This window comes from Pinus tabuliformis, chromosome 8 (assembly GCF_031772625.1).
Source record: "Pinus tabuliformis cultivar Carrire ecotype Pingquan chromosome 8, CPIR1, whole genome shotgun sequence".
Taxonomy (NCBI): Eukaryota; Viridiplantae; Streptophyta; class Pinopsida; order Pinales; family Pinaceae; genus Pinus; species Pinus tabuliformis.
Window position 1 is genome coordinate 308,868,813 of NC_142294.1, and position 21,587 is coordinate 308,890,399.

General features: G+C 40.9%; 1 protein-coding gene across 1 annotated transcript in view; it reads left to right on the top strand.

The window, feature by feature from the left end:
* The window catches only part of LOC149235376 (Nucleotide-sugar transporter family protein), a 41,703-nt gene extending 20,499 nt beyond the window's left edge, over nt 1-21,204 (top strand). Inside the window, 2 exon segments of the mRNA XM_089372094.1 lie at nt 20,588-20,662; nt 20,811-21,204. Of these exon segments, the coding sequence (XP_089228220.1) occupies nt 20,588-20,662; nt 20,811-20,972 (237 nt within the window). The 3' untranslated portion in view covers nt 20,973-21,204.
* Nucleotides 21,205-21,587: the final 383 nt, after the last annotated feature.

Consider the following 21,587-nt stretch of genomic DNA (forward strand, 5'->3'; position numbering starts at 1 on the left):
TTGGAACCCCATTAAAAATATTAATTATTTTAATAAAATACAATCCAGGTGGAATTTCACCAAACGATTTTTGGGTCCTTTAGAGCTCATGTGCCTTAGCCTCTCCACCAATTTTCAAGGCTAGAGCACTTTTGATGCTACCAAAAACTAACACTACCTCTTAGCGAGGAAAGTTCTCTAGCAACAATGACTTGTATGCTGCTCTGTTTCTAAAGCACCTCCTTTCTGCACTGCTGTTGCCACCAACACTGTGCTACTGCTGCTACAGTACTGCTGCCCATGACACTGCCACTGCCATCGCTGCATTTGTACTACAACTCCCTCTCAAATGTTGCATCTGCTATGCTGCTTGCACTGCCGCTGCTAACATTGCATTCGTACTACAACTCAGTTGCTGAGAGAAGCAACTAAAAAACATCCAAAATTAGTTGAACTTAACTGTGTTCAACATAATACAATGAATGTTGGAATCTGACTGCTGCTGATTCTGACCCTCTGAATCTTCTGTGCTGCTGCTGACTCCTGCACTGTGCCAACTGCATTGCTGCCAACTTTGCTCTGTGCTGATCAGTCCTGGGTCCCAAGCCACTGCATCATCTAACACTAAGTCCATCTCGCAACTACTGAATCTTGGGCTCCCCTAACAAGGAATTGATCCAAGAATTGGACTCCTCAAAGATCCTGCCCACATGTAGTCCTCTCGACTACAACTCAATATTGCCCCATCTCCTGCTTGGAGACGCATGGGCACTCATGGCAAACTCATCCTCGTCAATTTTTTCTGAAGCAACCTTAGGATCATGTTTCTCATCCTTGTCCTTTTTCTTCAAAGGACACTGGGATGCATAGTGATCCATCTCGCCACAACTGAAACATTCCACCTTCGAAATGTCCTTTCGCTTATGCTTTTGCTGTCCTTTCGATGCTAGAGCTGCGTTCTCCTCCTCCTCCTTCGTCTTTGTGCCACTCCCACTGTTGCCATTGAGGTTAGCCTTCACTAGGTCCCTCCTTAACTCTTCCTGTTGAAGAGCCGCCCACATCTCCTCCCATGAAGGTAGTTTTTCTCTGCCCATTATGCTTTGGACGAAAACTTGCGGTTGGTTGAGGAGTGGACCCCACTGCAGCAAGCTAGTACCTAGTGCACTGGAGACGCTGAAGATAGAGGTTCATCCCTTCTCGTTTTTGTTTTTAGGTTCGCTGCAACTTCTGCTCCAAATATATCTTCTGCTGTTCGAAAGAGTCTTCATACAGAGAAGACAAAGCTTCCCACATCTCTCGGGCTGTATCCTTGCCCTATAAGTGTGAGACCACATGGTCTCGAACTCCATCAAGAATGAGCCTCTTTGCCTTTTCCCGCTCAGCTTTGTACTTCTTCTTTTGATTGTTGTCAGTAGGAACAACTACAACACTATTGACGTAGGACTCGAGCTTCTGGTCTTCCATATGACATAGTTGGAAGCACCTTCCAACCTCTCATGATCTTTGAGCCCATGTGATGCCATCTCACCCAACTGTCAAATTGACTCCTCTAGTCACTGCTTAGCTGCTTAGCAAGTGAGAAATTCGAACTTTCTGGCAGAAAGTTCTCTGAGGAGAAAATTCCCCTTGTATGTGTCTTCATTCTTTTCTAGCGGATTTTTTCCCTGACAGAAACTGCGCCCTTCAAGCACTGCACTGAGGCCATGCATCACTCCCTCTGCCTCTGCAAACTCACGAACTGGAAATTCTTTGTCGTCTCACTCAGAGAGAGATTTCCCTGGATCTGCGTCCCGACAATGATTGCGCAATCCCTTCAAGGGGATTCAAATTGCTGCCAAGTGCATCTTTCAGCCTCACTGCTCAGTACTGGATCTGCTCTTCCTATTTCAAAATTAATGCTTTGACACCATTTGAAAATTCCTACACTCAAAGAAAGCATTATTGCAACAAATCTGAATCTACTTCACCTACTTGATTTTTAATATACATTAACCAAGTTATTTCTCTGAATACTGAAGCAAATTACTTCTACAGCCTACACTAATTAAATATTTGATCTCATGAAACAGAGAACAGAGCGAAGAACAAGATACATAGGACACACTTATTTTTGGACACAATAATCCTCAGAAAAACCCAACGCGGAAAAACTGGTGAAACAGTTATGAGGGTTTATTATTATGCAGAAGAAATATCTGAATACAACTCTAGGATGCTCATCTAGTAATCATTTACAGAGAAAAATATTGGCGGAAAATATGAGTGAGTTTTACCTCGCTTCTCAAGATAGAATTTCGGCTAATCCGACACAAGACTGGCTAACCCTGGCTAATTTCTGCGCTGGCTCCGTGTCAGCTTCTCTACCCTCTACATTAGCTATCCTGATTGTTCTAGTAGTTCTCGACAGTTCCAACTATTCCCTATACTTTTGGATTCTGCGTGACAGGCAACTTTTCTGCTCTGAGCTAGCCCTCCTGGCTCTGCATCAGGATTGCGTGGGCCCAGCGTCAACTCTCCTGGTTACTGCGTTGCCTCTCTGCAAGCTCTCTTCGCCTCTTCGTCAGTATTCTTTGGAAAGTCCTTCCAGAATCTCACTGCCCCTCTGCTGCTGAATGATCACTTGGTTCGGATTTCTCAGCTTCCTAGCCGCAGAAATCGAACTCCAGATCAATTCTCTCTCTCTCTTTCTGTGGTTTCAAATGAACCCCAAACCTCCATTTTATACTTTTCCTATTGAGTCTTCAACGACCGAGATTAAGTCTCTAATCAACGATTAAGATTAAAACATGACTTGATCCGCCTTTTAGATCATTCTCACCCATATTTTGATTAATACCCACTAAATTTTTAAGTTCCCTAAGTTTAGACTTAGGAACCCCGTTAAAAATATTAAAATTTTAATAAAATACAATCTGGGTGGAATTTCACCAAGCGGTTTCTGGGTTTTTTAGAACTCATGTGTCTTAGCTTCTCCACCAATTTCAAGGCTAGAGCACTTCTGATGCTTTACCAAAAACTAACAGTTAGTCCCTTGGATTTAAAAAAAAGTTGAATCATAAATCTTTGCCCAGAAGTTTATTGATTTCGATTTTTTTTGTTGTTTAAATATTATGAAGAAACCCATAACTAGTAATCTTTCCTGCAAACAAATTATTTCTAAGACAAGATCTTGCCCTCCAGGGTCTAGATCTGTTTTAGATCTTGAAAAACCTTCAGATTTATACCTGCATAAACAACAAACAAAAATTGAGAAATCCCAAACAAATATATAAAATCTGAAATTAAAACCCCAAGTTAGAAAATCCAATCCAAAAATTCTAAATAATTATACAATTAAAATTACAGATCTATCAGATTTGAGGAGTATGATTCCGACTTCGCTCCCAGATCTGAAGATTTCATGCTCCTGCTAGCCAGATCTAACTATTTAGCACATTTTTTTTTTGGTTACTTTAAATTTTAAGAACTAGCCCATAAAATCTCTACAAAATATAGTTCGTTAGATAATCTCAGAGTTTTAATCTGGAAGGCTCTCCAAATCTTAAGTTTTGGGAGTCAGCTGGTACAACCGAAGACTTCCCCAAACACCCGAAATCTCTAAATAAAGATGAGTTTTGCACACTTGAAATATAAGCCGTCAAATTAATAGAGGTATAAAATAACGATTAAATTTTCAAAGATTAGAGATACTTGCCAGTCGAATAAAAATCTTAATGCTATCTTAAAACCCAACAATTTAAGCAAGATACCTGTGCAATAAATTGATCTACAAGAGCTATTAACCAACAACGTATGAATAAGATCAACAAAAAATTAAACACGTTACCATAAGATACCATAGAGGAACACTGCCATCAAGTAAGACCACAAAGTCTTTGCGTTGTATTATTCTAGTGAAAGTTTACAAGAGCTTCACAAGCTACTACACGATTCAATGATCAGATGATTTGTCAGACAAATGACCTATAATTTATAGATTAATTCTCCAACGGCTAGTTGGCTTGATCCTTGTCAAAGTAATCTTGACCTTTGATAAATATTTAATTATATTTAATCTTCTCTGTCGAAATTATTTTATTTTTGAAGAAAATTCGAATTTTTCATTTAATTCATTTTTAATCAACTCAAAATTAATTATTTTGAGTTGATTTCCTCAAAAAATTGAATTTGACTTAACTACCACGGCCGAAGGGTCCAAAATCTCTTGAATTTTTCAATATTCCTTTGGTTGGGGATTTTCAAAAATTAATTTCTCTCGGACCCATGAATTTCACCTTTTGGAGAACTAATTTTTCCTAGGACACAAAATTAATTAAATTTCTGGGTTAGGATTTTAATCTATTTTTGCTAGAAAATTTAATTAATTGACTCATGAGGGGATTAATAATTTTTTCAACTCTCTAATATTTTAGCCATAGTGTCTAAATATGAGGGACCATGCACTAAAATATTTTTTTACATCAAGATATTACAATTTAATACATAAAAGGGGGAAAACCCGTTCATTATAGATCTTTAACATTTACCCATTTCTGCGACGCAAAAAATATAATCTAGTGGACCAAGTGACTTGTAATCAAATAATTTATCCAATTAGCTAAAACTATTCTCAAGTCATTTTTACAAAAACTCGATTTAAAACACTACGACTCGCCTAAGATATTGATGACAAAATCCACCCTAGCTTTGTGGTGAAGGTGGAGGGAAAAACTTTGCCAATCATTTGTGTCTAGAGACATAGATGAATCAGTGAGACAAAAAATCTCCTAGAATGAAAATCGTCACCAAAACAATAGGTTTACCTAGGTTGTTATATACAAATGTGGTTATACTAGGATTATTTACATTATACATATGCAGAATGGGTTGACATCTTTACAAAACTGCCGACTGATGATGAAATCTGGAAGGCGCGAACACTCTATAACATGATAGATCCCTTTTGCAAAAAAAGGGGTGTACTACTATGGGGTCATTGACATAGAGTGGTCAACACATGTGAAAAAGAAGAAGATTTCCATGAAGAGGCTCATCCTTCTATCTCCCCCCCTGAACCAATATTGCATGATGCAGAGAATGACAATGAATGGATGGCTTATTTGAAAACGGTCCAAGAAATGGATATGTCAAGTGGTATGGAGACATTGTTGAAGAAGGAAACCAAGAGAGTGCTTATCTCCACCCTTAGAATGAAGAAATTAGTGAAGAGAGCATGACTAAACCACATTTGGAACCATGCTAGGACAAAAGAAAACCTACAATCGAGTGGAGTATTTCACTTCAAGAAGAGAACAATAGTAAAGAGGCCCCATCCCTTTAATGAAGGTAATGTGGTGGAATTAAAATAAGACACTTATACTTGCACATAGGAGGAGGATAAAGACTATGAGGTAGAAAGTAATAAGGAGGTAACTCCTTGTTTTCCCTTGAGGAATCAACAACTAATTGAAGAACAAGAATATGATGAGAGCCTTAAGGCTAGGATCATTCAAGAGTGAACCCTCACTCCTAATGAAGGAACAAGTTCAACATGTTACACTCCATGACACATCTGCGAGTGACTTGGAAGAGGAGGATTCAACAAAAGCACATACCATTGAAGAGGTTTTGGGCATGGTTCCATAATGCTTCTCACATGGTGAGAGCCAATTGGTAGTGGAGTTGACCAATGAGATGTTGGAGAGCATTGCTGTTCATCATGTTTTTTGAGAAACCTATTTTCCATGATTGCTCAAAAACCTTGAGATAGTACAAAAGAGAGTAGTTCTCTTGTATCACATTCATACAAATTCATAAGAAGCTAGTGTTTTAACATGGCCCCTTTCCAAGTAGAAATTATAGTTTCTAGAATCACTGACTTATTTTGTGGTGTAAGAAGAAATTGGCTAGTGAGTTTGACACAAAGGACATTGGTTTGCCGCATGGTCTTTCGGGACTAGAGGGTTGGTAGGTTGCAAGGAACGTCTTCTTTGGACAAGGGAAGTATGTTGTGGGGATGTTAAAGAGATTTTAGATGTTGGACAGTGAATGCATGTCTAACGCTATGGTTCCAACTCTAAAGTTAACTTATGATGAGGATTTAGATATGGTTGATCCTACTTTGGTAGTTTATTAGGTCCCTTGATGTACTTTCTGAATCTTAGGCCTAGTTATATGGTGTGTAGTTTATACACTGAGTCAGTTTATGGCTGAACCTCAATAATGTCATTGGAAAATTTGTAAGCATAAGCTTAAATACATGAATGGAATGATTCATTATGACATTTGGGATGCAAGCAATAGTGAGCTACTATTGCATGGATTTGTTGATTAAGTTGGACGAGAGATGTAGGCTATTGTTTTAGTTTGGGCATAGGGATGATTTCTTGGTTTGATAGAAAGCAAGGGACAATTGCACTTGATTAAGGGAGAGAAGAGTATATGGCAATGCTTGTCTTCACTGGTTTTCACTGGTTGGTAGTGGAGTTGACCAATGAGATGTTTGAGACCATTGTTGTTCATTGTTGACCGTTGAGAGTAGTGTTCTTATATTACATTTATACAAATTCATAAGAAGCCAATATTTTGACATAAACTCTAGCAAAGGAGAAGTTCTAATGTTTAGATTAGTGTTGCAAGAATCACACCCTCCCTCCTTCTCATGGTCTGGAGGTTGGAACCGCTCTTTGTATGGGTCCATTGTTGAAGCATCGACCAATCCATGACTTGCAAATTTGGAACTGTGGCTCATTTAATTTCACATTGTGATTGCTACTTTGGTATTGTGATCGTTTCGTACACAGTGCTGCATGTGGGACCGCGGTTCGGGATAGTTCCATAGTGCTTCCCGTGTGGTTCTGGAAAAGCTTGCATGACTTGTAGACTTGGATTTCTTTTTTGAATTTTATCTTTAACTCTTGAGTTTGGGTGGGACCTAGGGTGGGTTTAGGGATGAGAGGGAAGTGATGATGAGGTTAAAAGGCCTCTTAGTCGTCCTTTTTCCTCATTCTTTCATCTCATTTGCTTGAGCTTGTAGAAGAGAGGAGAAAGAGCAAAGAAGATATCATATTTGTGAGAGGTTGGAGGAGAGAGCAAAGGAAAGCTTGGAGGAGTGACGAAACAGGAGCTTGGAGGAGATAACAAAGGCTGCCATCTACCACAACTTCTCAAGGGCTAAAGAGGTAAGTGCAAACCAAAACTCCCTCCTTTTCTTGTATTTTTTGTTTGTGGTTTTTTATCTCTTCTCCTACTCTTTCCCTTTCCTCCTCCTTCCTCATTTTATTGCAGGTAGTCCATGTTACTGCTCAATCTAGCAGGGGTCCTAGGAGGGGCTGCAAGGGGGCAACAACATAGACCAAGTGGCAACAATGGGACAAAGACTCACTGTCACCTCGGTCAATGTCACTTGCTCTTTATGGACTTTCATCGATGGGAGTGTTTTGGTATAGGGGAAACCACTAGAAAACGATATGTTTGATGGAGAAGCAGTGATTTCAAGAGCCCATTCATAGGAGAGTCTCAGATTATAGGGCTTACTTTCTCAAGTAGCAAGGTGAATGGCACTCCAAGAAAGGCTTGAAGGGAATCCTAGACCTAGGGATTAGGGATATTTCTTAAGATAAGATGTCCTAGACCTAAGAATCTTAAACGAATAGGGTTTCTAAGATGATCCTTGTGAGATTAGAGTGATAGCAGGTATGGGACCACAAATAAGCCCAGGTGGACCCAAACAAGGTCAAGGGTTTAGAGTGAAACTTCAAACAAAAGGCCTTGGCCAAGTAATGGAGGAGAAAAGGATTGAAGGGATTAGATTTGTCTTAGATTTCAATGCAGTGATCCTTGATGAAGCCACTAACCAATGAAACCTAAGGCCAAGAGCGGAGTCGGAGCTAGGGCTTGGGATAATTCTCAATTTTGCTCAATTTTGATATTTTGGGTCTTTAACTTAAGAGAAGATGGGTTGGAGGGCCCCACTTGCAATTTTGGTTAAGGGAGGCTCTAGCATAGGGGAATAAAGACAAATCGATTTTTTTGTGGATGGTGGGGGCCACCCCAAAAGGGAATATGCACTCTTAGTCAATTCACACTCTTGGAGGGAAGAGGCAAAGGGAAATCGATGCATGGGATACACAAGGGAAAAAGGAAGGCTCAAGGATAAATAGGGGGATCATACATCAGTTTGGGGCTTTTGAACCTTTGACATTTACACTCACCTAGCACGCTTGAGCTGTTGGGCCAAGTCTGCAAGTGCTATTTAGCACATGAGATTTTCATGCGAGAATCTCATCCTACCTTCGGTGGACTTCGAGTGCCAGCACAAGGATGTGATCTACATTACATTCGGAGTGAGCCCAGGTGTTTGCTCAACCATTCGTGGGACTATTACAACAGACTAGGCGTAGTAAGGGGAATACACATCTCTTCAGAAAGCTAGTTGTGGAGCAACATAATCATTGAGTCTTCCGGGAGATTTGGACCGTCATTTGCTGAAGATTTAGAGTGCTAGCTGGGCATGATTTTGAGGGAGTTTGCTGTGACATTAGCTTATCTTAAGGGATTGCGCAGGTCTGCGCAGAGGTGCCTTTTATGCCACACGTGGGAGCCAAGAGGATAGGCAATTGGGGGCTAAACTAAGCTAAGAATTGTTGAAGCATTTGGAGGGAATTTTTGCAAGTCTTTGCTGACATTTTGGGGAATTCAAGTAGTGTCATTTCCAGGTGGGTCGAATTACCTAGCAGTTGGAGTAGCACGTGGAAATTCAGGGTAATTTCGGGGGTCAGAAGTAGGCCAAACCCTCTCTAGGTTTTGGTGGGTTATTTGAGGAGAGACCAGGGTTAATTTCTCAGAATTTTTTGAGCACTAGAAGTGGGTCAAATAGTAGATTGTTATTAGCCATCAGTGTAGTTATCCAGGGCCAATGCAAAGCATAGAAGGGGACAACTTTCCAGCATTTTGGGCACTTGTTTTCTTCACCTTGGACTTGTTTAGCTTGCCTATGGCAAGCCCAGGTGCATTCTCTCCATACTATATTGTACCCCCATCTCTTTATAATGAAAATGGCTCAATTTGACGCAATTTTTAGAGATTTTCTGGGTGTTTAATGTTATGTGTGAATTCTATTGTGCATATACTGTTGTTGCTTTGTTTATCACTGTTGATTTTCCCTTAGGGATGTTATAGTGGTATTAGAGCCTTGGCCTTGGCTCAGCCATGGGATTATTTCTATGACCTCAGAGGACAAGCAGAACGTTACCTACCAGAGGCAGAGGTACTGGAGCAGAGAGAGAGAGTTGGAAATCTATTAAAATTGGCAACTAGGGCCAAACTCCACGTGGGTCATATTATTTATGCTATCTGATATTTTTCTTGGGTCCCTCTCATCGAGAGGTGTAGGATTGATCTAAAGATCATCCAATTCCGTTAAGTATTCATGGAGATATGACTTTATTTGTGTTATGGGACAATTCGTCAAGGTTGGCCAGCAACTAAACTGCCCCCACTTGTGCTCCACGTTTTGGTATAAATACAAGTGCCTTGCAAGTCATTTGAACACACAACTCTCTTGAGATTTCTTCTTCTCCACTTGTTTTGGGTTTTAGTGGAAAGAAGAATCTCTAAGGGGAAAATGCAAGTCTAGAAGGAGACCCTATACGCAGCAAAAGAAGGATGCCCTAGCTGCAGTCTATTCATAGACTAACGCAGTCCTATCATGCCTTAAACGCAAGTCATATCAAGCCCTAGCTAAATGCAGTCAAGCCCTAATCCATACGCTGTTTTGGAAGGGTTTGAGACAACCCTTAGATGCAACAAAAAGTGATGCCTTGGCTGTAGTAAAAAGACTCCTATATGCTGCCCTAATCCATACGCAGCAAGGCAGCTCTAACCACAGCAAGACAAGAGCCCTAGTGACAACATGAAGAATGAATGTGTTTGGGTGCTGGGAAGTGCTATTAGTTAGGCATTTGGATGCCACAACTGTGTTAGGGAGATAGGTAAAAGTGTTGGGCCTGAAACTACCTCAAAGGGGCAGCATGGAGGGCAGCATCTCTGTGGAAGACAACATCAGTCATTAAGTGCAATTCTGGGCTAGTTTTGATGGGCTGTTAGGGACTATGGTTAGTACCCTAACCAGTCCCAGAATTGTAGCAGTGCACAGTAAGTACAACGGCATAATGATGTGATCGGTGGCAGCATGATGAAGGCAACATTGTGCAGTATGGTGCAACAATGGGACAACATGGTAATGATGGACATGCAACAGTATGGACAACAAGAAGTATGGTGCAGCAGTGGGACATCAATGCTACATGGTGCTGCAATGATAAGCAATGGGACAACAAAGGCAACTTGGTGAAATATGGTACAACAATGGGACAACAATGGTCAATGGCATATAGTGCACAACGGGTTAGCAATGGTACAATGGTACAACATGGGACAACTATTACTTAGTGCTGCAGTGTTTCATGGTGGATACATAGGAAAGCAAGTACATAGTGCTGCAATGGTTCATGGTGGATACACAGGACAACCAACAGTGGCACAATGGGAAAGCCATGAAATAGTGCAGCAGTGGCACAATGGGACAACCATGACATTGTGCAGCAGTGGCACAATGGGACAGCAAGCATGTGCAACATGGTGCTGCACGATGAGGTGCAACATGATGACGAGATGCAACACAATGATAGGTGAAGGAGTCACCTTGGAGAATCAGTTGAAGTAGCATGTCTTCAACTGATCTCATGTATCATCTTGATAGAGATGATCTATTCTCTTATATAGAAAGTCAAAGTGTTGACTTCTGTTGTAAATGTACTATCTCTCTCTCTTTCTCTCTGCTGAACTATTGAAGAACATATAAGAAGAATTGATCAAGGGTTTCCCCACATTAGGGTCTATCCTTGGCTAGTGCCACATCTTGTGTCCTCTTGTCTTGGTTTGTCTTCTGCGATTTATATTTATGTTCTATCTGCAGTTTACTTTAATGCTGATGTGATTGCTAATCTGGAAAAGATATTGAGCTAACTATGAAAATTGAAATAAATTGCTCTAGCATAGAACATACCTAAATTTAACAAAATCACAACTGACATTGAGGCCCCATAATAGGTAGTGGAGGAGGTAGACATGGGGGAGCCAAAGAGCAAAGAAGAGGCACCATTTGACAGTCTCTTGAAGGCCCTGAATGACTTGGCCAAGGGTCAAAGGGAGATTAAGTAGCAGAACCGGGACAAGGGCATTCATTGGGATTTTCTATTTTGGGAAACCTTGGGGGCTTCTTATCAATACAACCAACGTTCACTTGTGACTCACTCACCCACATGCTTTCAATGGGCCAACCATAACCAAGTTGCCCACGTTTTTCCCCTTAGGATTAGGTGAGCAGGTTGGACAGGATGAGATGCCCATGAGAGTCTATTTCTGGGAGTGGTAGTCTATGGGGGATGATTTCAGAGCTGCACTATCCTTCCGAGACTTTTGCCAACTCAAGCATAATGAGAAGGGCAAGGGCGCAAGGGGCTCATGCATGCTGAATTCGCAGTTGCAACACACTATTGGGAGGATGTACCTCCTTACTTTTGATGGGTCATCCAAGTGCACGACTAGGGCATGGGTTGAGAAGCTGGACACATACTTTTAGCTCAGCCAGATGATGAAGGTAGAAGCCATTAAAATGGCTACTTTGCATTTGGAGGGAGCAACACATGATTGGTGGTTCCATTGGTTGACCACGCTAGGTCATGCCAGCATGACTTCACATGAGGACTTCACACAGAGGATTGTGGAACGTTTTGATAAAAGAGATCCAGAGGCACATTTCCGAGAGCTGATGTAGCTCAAACAGATAGGCAGCCCAGAGCACTACATATCAGGGTTTTTGAGAGTGTTAGTGATGGTGTCGGACCTGTCGGATGATAGGGGGGTTTGTCAGATGACAGGAGGGTCTACACCTTTGTTGAGGGCTTCACTGAGCCACTGCGTGGGTTAGTGAGGTCCTGTGGGCCCACCACTTTGAAGGAGGCGATATCTTGTATTAGGGCTTTGCAGGACGTAATCCCCAAGGCTAGGGCACTAGTGCCACCCCGACCTCCTTTCCCACAAAGGGGTCGTGACACTAGCCCTCCACCATATTGAGACTTCTAGGGGCGTGCTTCATTTGCCAGGAGTCGTGGGCACCAAGGCATAGATTTACCAAGGGCAAGGCCCACTACATAGAGGTGTTTTCTGATAGTGAGTCAAAGGATGTGGTAGAGCAGGAGATAGGCACTAGGGATGATAAGCCACAGGCCATACAAGGAGGAGGACGAGGAGGCCCACCACCCCCACCAGGAGGGGCTCCTTTCTTGCCGGCAACAGGCGTTATTGCGTCACTTTGTGGAGTGTCAAAGTACCTCACGCTGAGGATGAGGGGCACTGTGTAGGGGCATCGTGTTTCAGTGTTAGTGGACAGTGGGGCAACCCACGACTTTGTAGATACCGAGATGATAGAGAGGAGAGGCATTCACACAATGTCTTTTGAGGGCTTCTCTGTTTTGGTGTTAGGAGACCGTACCATGTAGTGTACTAGATATGTCCCTGGGATGACAGTGGTGATGGGGAACTATTCGATGAGAAACCATTTCTTTGTGGTTGATGTCCCAGACACCAATGTGGTGCTTGGTGTTCAGTGGCTCTACTTGGGAAGGTGAACAAATACTTAAACACTTATCACTACAGTTGCTTGAGGGAAAGCAACATTTTGGCGGGGACGACTGTGATATTTCTACTTAGCACTATTGCTAAGTGAGAATACAATTATGCTCAATTTTGATATTTTGGGTCTTTAACTTAGGAGAAGATGGGTTGGAGGGCCCCACTTGCAATTTTGGTTAAGGGAGGCTCCAACATAGGGGAATAAAGACAAATTGATTTTTTTGTGGATGGTGGGGGCCACCCCAAAAGGGAATACATACTCCTAGTCAATTCACACTCTCAGAGGGAAGAGGCAAATGGCAATTGATGTGTGGGACCCATATGGGAAAAAGGAAGGCTCAAGGATAATTTATAAATAGGGGGAGCATACATTAGTTTGGGGCTTTTGAACCTTTGACATTTACACTCACTTAGCACACTTGAGTTGTTGAGCCAAGTTTGCAAGTGCTATTTAGCACACGAGGTTTTCATGCGAGATTCTCACCCTACCTTCGGTGGACTTCGATTGCCAACCCAAGGAGGTGATCTACATTAAATTGGGATTGATCCCATGTGTTTTCTCAACCATTCGTGCGACTATTACAATAGACTGGGTGCAGTAAGGGGAATACACATCTCTTGAGAAAGCTAGTTGTGGAGCAGCATAATCATCGAGGCTTCCGGGAGATATTTGGACCACCGTTTGATGAAGATTTGGAGTGCTAGATGGGCATGATTTTGAGGGAGTTTGTTGTGACATTAGCTCATCTTCAGGGACTGCACAGGCCTGCACATAGGTGCCTTTTATGCCACACGTGGGAGCGAAGAGGATAGGCAATTGGGGATTGAACTGAGTTGAGACCTGTGGAGGCATTTGGAGGGAATTTTTGCTAGCCTTTGTTGACATTTTGGGGGATTCAAGCAGTGTCATTTCCAGGTGGGTCGAATTTCCCAGCAGTTAGAGGAGCATGTGAAAATTGGGGGTAATTTTGGGGGTCAGAACTAGGACAAACCCTTTCTGGGTTTTGGTGGGTTATTTGAGGAGAGACCGATTTCTCAGAATTTTTTGAGCACTTAACCCCATAATTTTTTGAGCATTGGAAGTGGGTCAAACAATAGATTGTTATCAACCGGCAGTCTAAGTCACTTGACACAAGACACGAGACGCGCAGGACACGGAAATTCGAGTGTATGACATAGGCATGTTGACCTCTCGTAACATGACACATAGGACACATTATATATATATATATATATATATATATATATATGTAGAATTTAAAATTTGTAAGTTTTACAAAGTAACATTATGCATACAAGTACAATTGTGACAACTTCATCAATGATCCAATAGGAGAAAGACAAGAAACTACAGTTTTCTCGTTAAGTCATCCAAATCAAAATGTGTTACATATGTAGCAGCAAAGCCAATGGCAAATAGAAATAGCAAATACAAAACAACTACAAGTACAAGGCAATAGGTAGCACATGAGACATCAATCATCATCATCAAAATTAGCATCACTGTCATGGTCACCACTGCTCTCCTCTGTTGCATCCTCTTCCTCTGTATCCAATGTCATCTCTACATCTGCTGGTGTGTTGGATGACCCCTCAAGAGTATCACCATCATCAAAAGTGACGGGCTCTAACAATGGGTCATTAAGATCCAAGTTGGCCAATGCCAAATCAACACTGCTGTCCAAACCCATATCATCAGGAAAGACATCCCATATATTTGTCTTTCCCTTCAACCACTTCACATACACCATTGTCATTGCACCACACTGCTCAAGCCTGCTCTTCTTGACACTACACAAATTGAATGACTTTATATTCCCCTTTCTTGTTGCTCTTAATTGAGCCATGAATGCTGTAAAAAATTAAAGAAAAAATGCACAAACTTGTAGAAAAAATCCACATGCAAATTGCTGTAATAAAAATGCAAAAACAGTAGAAGCAAAATGCACGCACTTGTTGCTTGAATCACCTCCAAAATGCTCCAAAACCCTTTTCTAGAAGCTGCCACACACTCACAACAAAAGACACACTCAAGAATGTGTGCCAAATGAGCCCAAATCGAGCTTTATTGGCAGCACGAAACACCTTTTTGGGGGACACGTGTCCTGAAATCGGGACATGTTGGACACGTCGGGATTCGTGTGTCCATCGAATCCCACGCTTCAGGACACATCAAACACGTTCATGGGAAACGTGTCCCAGCGAATCATGTCCTATTCGTGGGATTCAAGACACGAGAGGGGGTTTGTACGAATCCGATTTCTTAGCCAACAATACAATTTTCCAAGGTCAACACAAAGCATAGAAAGGGACACCTTTCCAACATTCCGGGCACTTGTTTTCTTCACTTGGGACTTGTTTAGCTTGCCTGTGGCAAGCCTAGGTGCATTCACTCCATACTATATTGTACCCTCCTCTATTTATAATGAAAATGGCTCAATTTGACGCAATTTTTGGAGATTTTCTGGGTGTTTAATGTTATGTGTGAATTCTGTTGTGCATGTATGGTTGTTGCTTTGTTTATCACTGTTAATTTTCCCTTAGGGATGTTACACTAGCCACGAGAATTCTCTCAAAATTTGTGAAGGCCAAGAGGACACCCTAGTGTTGTTATGGACCAACTCGCTCACCAAATGGATGGTTGGAATGAAATTCGTGTGATGCTCTAGGAGACACTAGGGTTAGGGCTTAGAAAAAGAGAGAGGAGGTGAAAAGATAATCGTTGAAGTGACCACCAAGGATAGGATCAGTGCCTAGCGTATTGGGAGAATGGAGTCAATGAGATTTCAACTTTTGGAGTTTCTTTCGCCCAATCAAGGAGTTCCCCAACAACTTCGTCTAGCCCTAAGGGCAACAACTAGATTACCAAGGAAATTTACACTGACTATTGCTGTAGTTTGATGACTTATCAAGGCAATTATATAGATAATATACCCCTAGGAACATTCATTCACTATACTAGACATGTAACATATGCAAAACCCTCACAAAATCAAATTCACACTTTCAATTAGGGAAGAAAAACAGATTCCATGAGTGAAAATTCCATACATTATACATGTGACATGAAATAGAGAAATAGACCATGAAAAGGCACCTACAAGTATAGCGAATATATCCAACCATCAAAGAGAGACAAAATCGAAGCTCCAAGACCAAGATAAGATTTCCAAATGTCAACAAAGATTATACAATTCATCCTCCAATAGCTATAGTGAAATTCTAGAAGAAATAAAGATCCAAATCCAAGTGATGATGAGAATCAAATGATCCTCTCATCAATATATATCATCCTCTAAGTGTTTGATTTGCCTAATTAGGTCTAATGATGCCCCAACTAATTAAATAATGTACAAAATAACATTACTTGGTGACAAGCCCACCAAGATAGCTCCATAACATGAAAATAAGCCTCTCAAGAGGGCTAAAATGATAGATACAATAGGTCGAAGGGCCATTGAAAGGCCTAGTGGAGTCCAATATGTGCCAAAATGAGTGGAAGGGCTCCAAATATAGTGATAAAGGGGGTGGCCCCTTGATCTCCAAGCAAATGACCTGTGGTGCTCCCAAGTGGCTATGGGGGCACAAAACATCCTCATGGGTCTCCAAATGGATCGAACTAGCCTGTATCCCATCTGTAATGGCTAGAAGAATGATGCAAGCCCTCCCTTTGTCTCCCATGGCGAGACACAACCTCATTTGGGCCCTGGATTAGTTGCCAAGTGTATGGTGCATGAGTGTCACTGGTTGGGCAAGGTGGTCCAAGTGCATCATCATCATCAAATAAGTGGAACATGAGCAAGCGATGGATGGTACTGATGGATCCCATGATGTAACAATCTGCTCTCTGCTATAGTGGAGGCCCATGGCTCTCAACGCTTGCCCTACAAATGCCAATATGATCCTCTGGAGGGCTTGGACCCCGTATAAGGAGACCAAACCTCAAATGAAGACTCACCTGCAATCCTGCATAAGATCCAATGCATCTCCTCACCTTCCAGTATAACAAATCATTAGTGCAATTGAGAAAATGAGCTTACAAATCATGGAACCAAGTGGGCATTTCATAGTGGCATGACCTTCCATAATGGGCTTTACAGTGTACAAGTGTCTCCAAGTTCAAGAAGAAGGTTAACCAAGGACCCTATTAGGTGGTTTCAACCTCTAAGGGAGTGACAAGTCCATAGTACATCCATCAAGAGGCAGGTGTCATGTGAATAAATGATGGAACAAAGTGGGGCATCAGGGGAAGGCTCCAAGCCACATGCCACAGTACAAGGATAACTATGATAAGGGAGGCCCGCACTTGGTTGTATAGATGTAGGAGGTAGCAATCATGGTACATGAGTTACCCTGACCATTGTTTTTCCATTGTTTTTCCATCCTTCTTCATATGCCTTTTGCCCTTTATTGAGTTTTCTTTTTATAACTGCTTGGGGCTTCAGGGAATGAGAGCATGATGTGCATGATATAGTAGTGAATACCCCCTTAAGGTTGGGCAGTTCATTTCCCACCAGGGGTTGGGACAATCATGGGTTCCTTAATGATGTAGGGGGCTCATATAGGGGCCCTTGGAACCAGGGCGATGTCCATAATTATAGGGGGTAGAGCTCATGTTGGCTTTTGCCCACGTGCTAAATTTGTATGTTCTAGCCGCTAAATTTGTATGTTCCAGGCTCCAGCCATCTTTTGCTTTTTTGGTACATTTCCTATTGATAGTGGCCAAATTTTTCTTTTTACTTTCTTTTTAGTTGCATCAACCTTCGGGCATCATTCTAGGTCCGACCCAGAGTGTGGACAAGGGGAGGGGGAGGTTAACATCTTGTGGACCCAATGGACAAATGTGGATCTGGATGGGAAATATATGAAAAAAGAGTTATAATGATCGGAGGGGAGTGATGTATATGGTGTCGGGAAGCGGGACCACACAACCAAAATCAGGATTTCCCATGTAGTGGAACTCCTAAAGCTAGTAGCCAATAAAGGACATCCCACAGGACTAGGATACAAGGTTAACCACCAAGTTGGACAAAGGAGACAAGAGTACAAACCAAGCCCATTCTTTCCGCCGAATCCACCCACCAATCCATGCCCAAAAGTGTCCATTATAAGTAAACAAGAGTACCCAACTACATAATGAAAAGCCATACCTTCGGGTTTGGAAGGCTCACCTTCAAACATACGATCATGGCAGATGGGTGAGGGCCATAATGGCTAGCAAAAGTGGCAGAGATGGTGGCACATCGAGCTATCCGGTGGCTACTAGTTGTCCGCTGAGTACCATCTAGGAGAAAAAATTCTCCTATGGATGTCACCCACAGATGCTGGGCAGCAGTCCATATTTGATGAAGATGGTGTTCTTTGGGCTTATCATTCTATTTTTTGGTTTTCATGGTGTTGGTGGGGGTAGACATCAAAGGGAAGAAATCGTCGATAGTGGTCACACTCATAGTGATCCAATGTATGATGATGACTAAGGGTTTGAAGGGGAAGGCGATGAAGAGGGCAATGAAATGCAAGGGGGAAAAGCTTCATTAACACCCTTGTGGAGATATATGACAAAGCTTAAGGGGGAAGAGGTGGCAAAACCTCTAAACTTCTATGCCCCCATGATTATCATGGTGGAAAACCTTATAGCGGTTCATATGCCCATGTGAGGATGCATCTTTGTGGGGTAATGGAGACTGATGACAATAAGGGTGCCAGAGGGAAATCGATTTGTGCTAAGGAACCACCACCTCTAGATTTGGTGGTGGTGGCCACATAGCTTCATCTCCTCTTGGAATTTTTGGAACCTATGAATCTAGAACAATAGCAAATTTCCTTAATATTGGTGGGAGGGATGATGTGGATGCAAAGTGTTTTGGTTTCTTTCTGCTTGCGGCCTACCATTCAATCTATGCTCCCCCTACTGGCATGATTTGGTTAAGGCCATCAATGAAGCCCCAAAATGATACAAGAGCCCCAACGGTGAGAAAGCTAGAACTTTGTTGTTATATAGAGAAAAAACAAAAATTCACAGGGCTTTACACAGTTCACAGATGAGTAGATGGATTATATCAGATGTCCAGACAAATGTTAGAAACCAATATTTGACAAATGTTCTTGGTGTTTCTGCTAGTGGTGCAATGTTTCTTACAACATATCTTCTCAAAACATTGCAAATTTCTTATTGTAACAATTAATGATGTTGGTCCTACTAATTTGGTTCAATTAATCGCTGATACTGCAACAAATTGTAAGGGAGCAGAAAAAATCATTAAGTAGACTTATCCACACATCTTTGCATCAGGATGCTTGGTGCACATATTTAACTTTTTGATGCATGATATTGTCAAACATAGAATGTGAATGGATTAATCGACATACAAGGAAGGAAATAAAGTCATTAAATTTATCACAGGGCATACAAGGGTCAACTATTTTTATGGCACTTACTCCAAGTTGCAGTTGCTTAAGATTGCAAAAAATAGATTTGCTAGCTATAAGCTTTGAAAGCTTTGTTTGGTGTTTCCTAATGTTTAAAGTCTTAGCTGTAGAGAATCTTTGAGTGCAGATTTGCTATCATAATTTAAAAGATAACTAGTTTGCATGTTTGTGTTGCGACTCTCTTGGGTTTGTCTTGGTAATTGCCTCCTCTTCACATCTGCACAATGGGCTTGTTTCTGCATGGATGCAATCTGTGTGCCTTGTCTCTTCTACTTGCTTTTTCTCTTATGCATTGACTTGACTTATTTCTTTTATGCATTGACTTTACTTATTATCTTTATTTTTCTGAACTTAATATTTTATTCAATTTGAGCACAATATTTTAAGCTCAGAAAAATTTAACATGCCTTCAAACTTCTTATTTCAACTTGATTTTCACTTTCCTTTCTCTCTTCTTGGACCCACTTGTTTCTGCATGGATGCAATCTGCGTGCCTTGTCTCTTCTACTTGCTTTTTTCTCTTATGCATTGACTTTACTTATTATCTTTATTTTTCTGAACTTCATATTTTATTCAATTTGAGCACAATATTTTAAATTTAGAAAAATTTAACATGCCTTCAAACTTTTTATTTCAACTTGATTTTCTCTTTCCTTTCTCGCTCCTTGGACCTGGTCTTGGATCCACTCTTACTTAGAACTGTCATATGGTATTTGTTCTGATACCATATTAAGAATTAGGCATGGGAAAAAGAATGAGAGACAAATGGTATATTGTATTAACTTGATGTATAATCTGGTATATGTGATTGACGTTTACCGTGGGTGAGTGTTTATTATGACATCTTGTGGAGGTTCCATACCTAGCCCCAGGTTATTTTATCATAATGGTGTCTTCTCTAATGAAGGTTTTATTGACTCCGAATGTCTTAAATATAAACATTAATCCTATCAGAGATGGAATGGCATACTCTTGATCTATTTCATTGTTAGAACAAACCTGCGAAATATATCGTGTACATTTATGTGATCTCGTAGACTAGGGACTGTTTTGAAATAATGCCAATGCAGCGTGTTTTAAGCTCTAGTAGCTCCCCTGGATAATGGTGCTTGCTTGGACATTGTAGCAAAAGTTACGTGAACAAAGAAGTTACATAAATTAAAACAAGTCAATATACAGTTGCACTTTTATTGCAAGCTTGCTACATCTGTTGTCGATAAAATGTGTTGTTGAATTTGTGCTTTCATCCTATGGACTATTTTAGGTTTGATGAAGAACTTGGAATTACAAACCTGTTCAGTTTAGATATTCTAATGGAGTGGTATGAAATTGTAAAATTGTAATGTCACAAATCTCTCTCTCTCTCTCTATCCACACAAACGCACACAATTTTAACTTGCAACTAAAGTTTATCTAAATTTGTTCTAAAGGTAACTGTCAAAAAGTCAGATTGGTCCCTTCCAGATGCACCAGTTTTGAAACTTATCTTGTAATCGTTTTACAGATCCCAGTTTTCACTAATGCAGTAGGTGGAATCTTAGTAGGACTTGTAACTACCCAGGCTGGTGGTGTACGAAAGGTGATTAGTGCTTCATGCTTCTGAACATCATGATGTCCTGCACTTTCATTTACAAATTTGATTTTATCTGCTCTTCATGTTATAACATGCACCATATATTGGAACAGTTGACGCTAATGCCTCTTCTTGTTGTATTCTTTCTGGGCAGGGTTTCGTTATTGTATCTGCTTTGATAGTGACTGCCTTGTTGCAATATATATTTGATGGCATACCACCATCTTTATATGTTCTGATATCTCTACCTCTGGTGGTCACCAGCATAATCATTTATCAGAGATATCCTTATCAGGTGAAAGAAAAGAAACTGTAAGACATCATATTTGGAAGGTTAGATGCATTTGGAACATAAATGCTGGTGGTCATCTAGCAGGCCCTGGAAACCTGCATGACTACCATCGCAGAACCTATTGCAATAATTTTATTTGTTTGAATGTACAAGTTTTGAGGCAAATCTAAGTTTTCAAATTCTCTCTGGCCTGTGGATGAAACATTATCATATTAATGTTAGCAAATTCCAACTTGGGGAAATTATTCCAAGAATCTATTGGGGAGGGAAACAGTACAAAATTATGTTGGAAGGCATGGCTTCAAGGCGGGTAAGAGAATGCAGAGCGTAGCTGCAAGATATTCTCAGGATATGTAATGACAGGAGTCCCTGTTGCACATCTGTTTGAAGATTCATCTTTTTTTTTTTTATGAATCTTAAAATAGATATTCAACATGTAAACCTGTAAAAACTTGCATGTAGTATAATTTATGCTAGGTTGTATGTTCAAAAGTACAGAACTGTGAACCGTTGTTGCAGATAAAATAGACTTCTTGCATTAATAAACTCACAGAACTAACTTATTAATAAACTCACTGAACTAGAAAGAAACGATAGTAAGCTAGTTGGAAATGAGGCAACTCATGGAAATGGACCTGT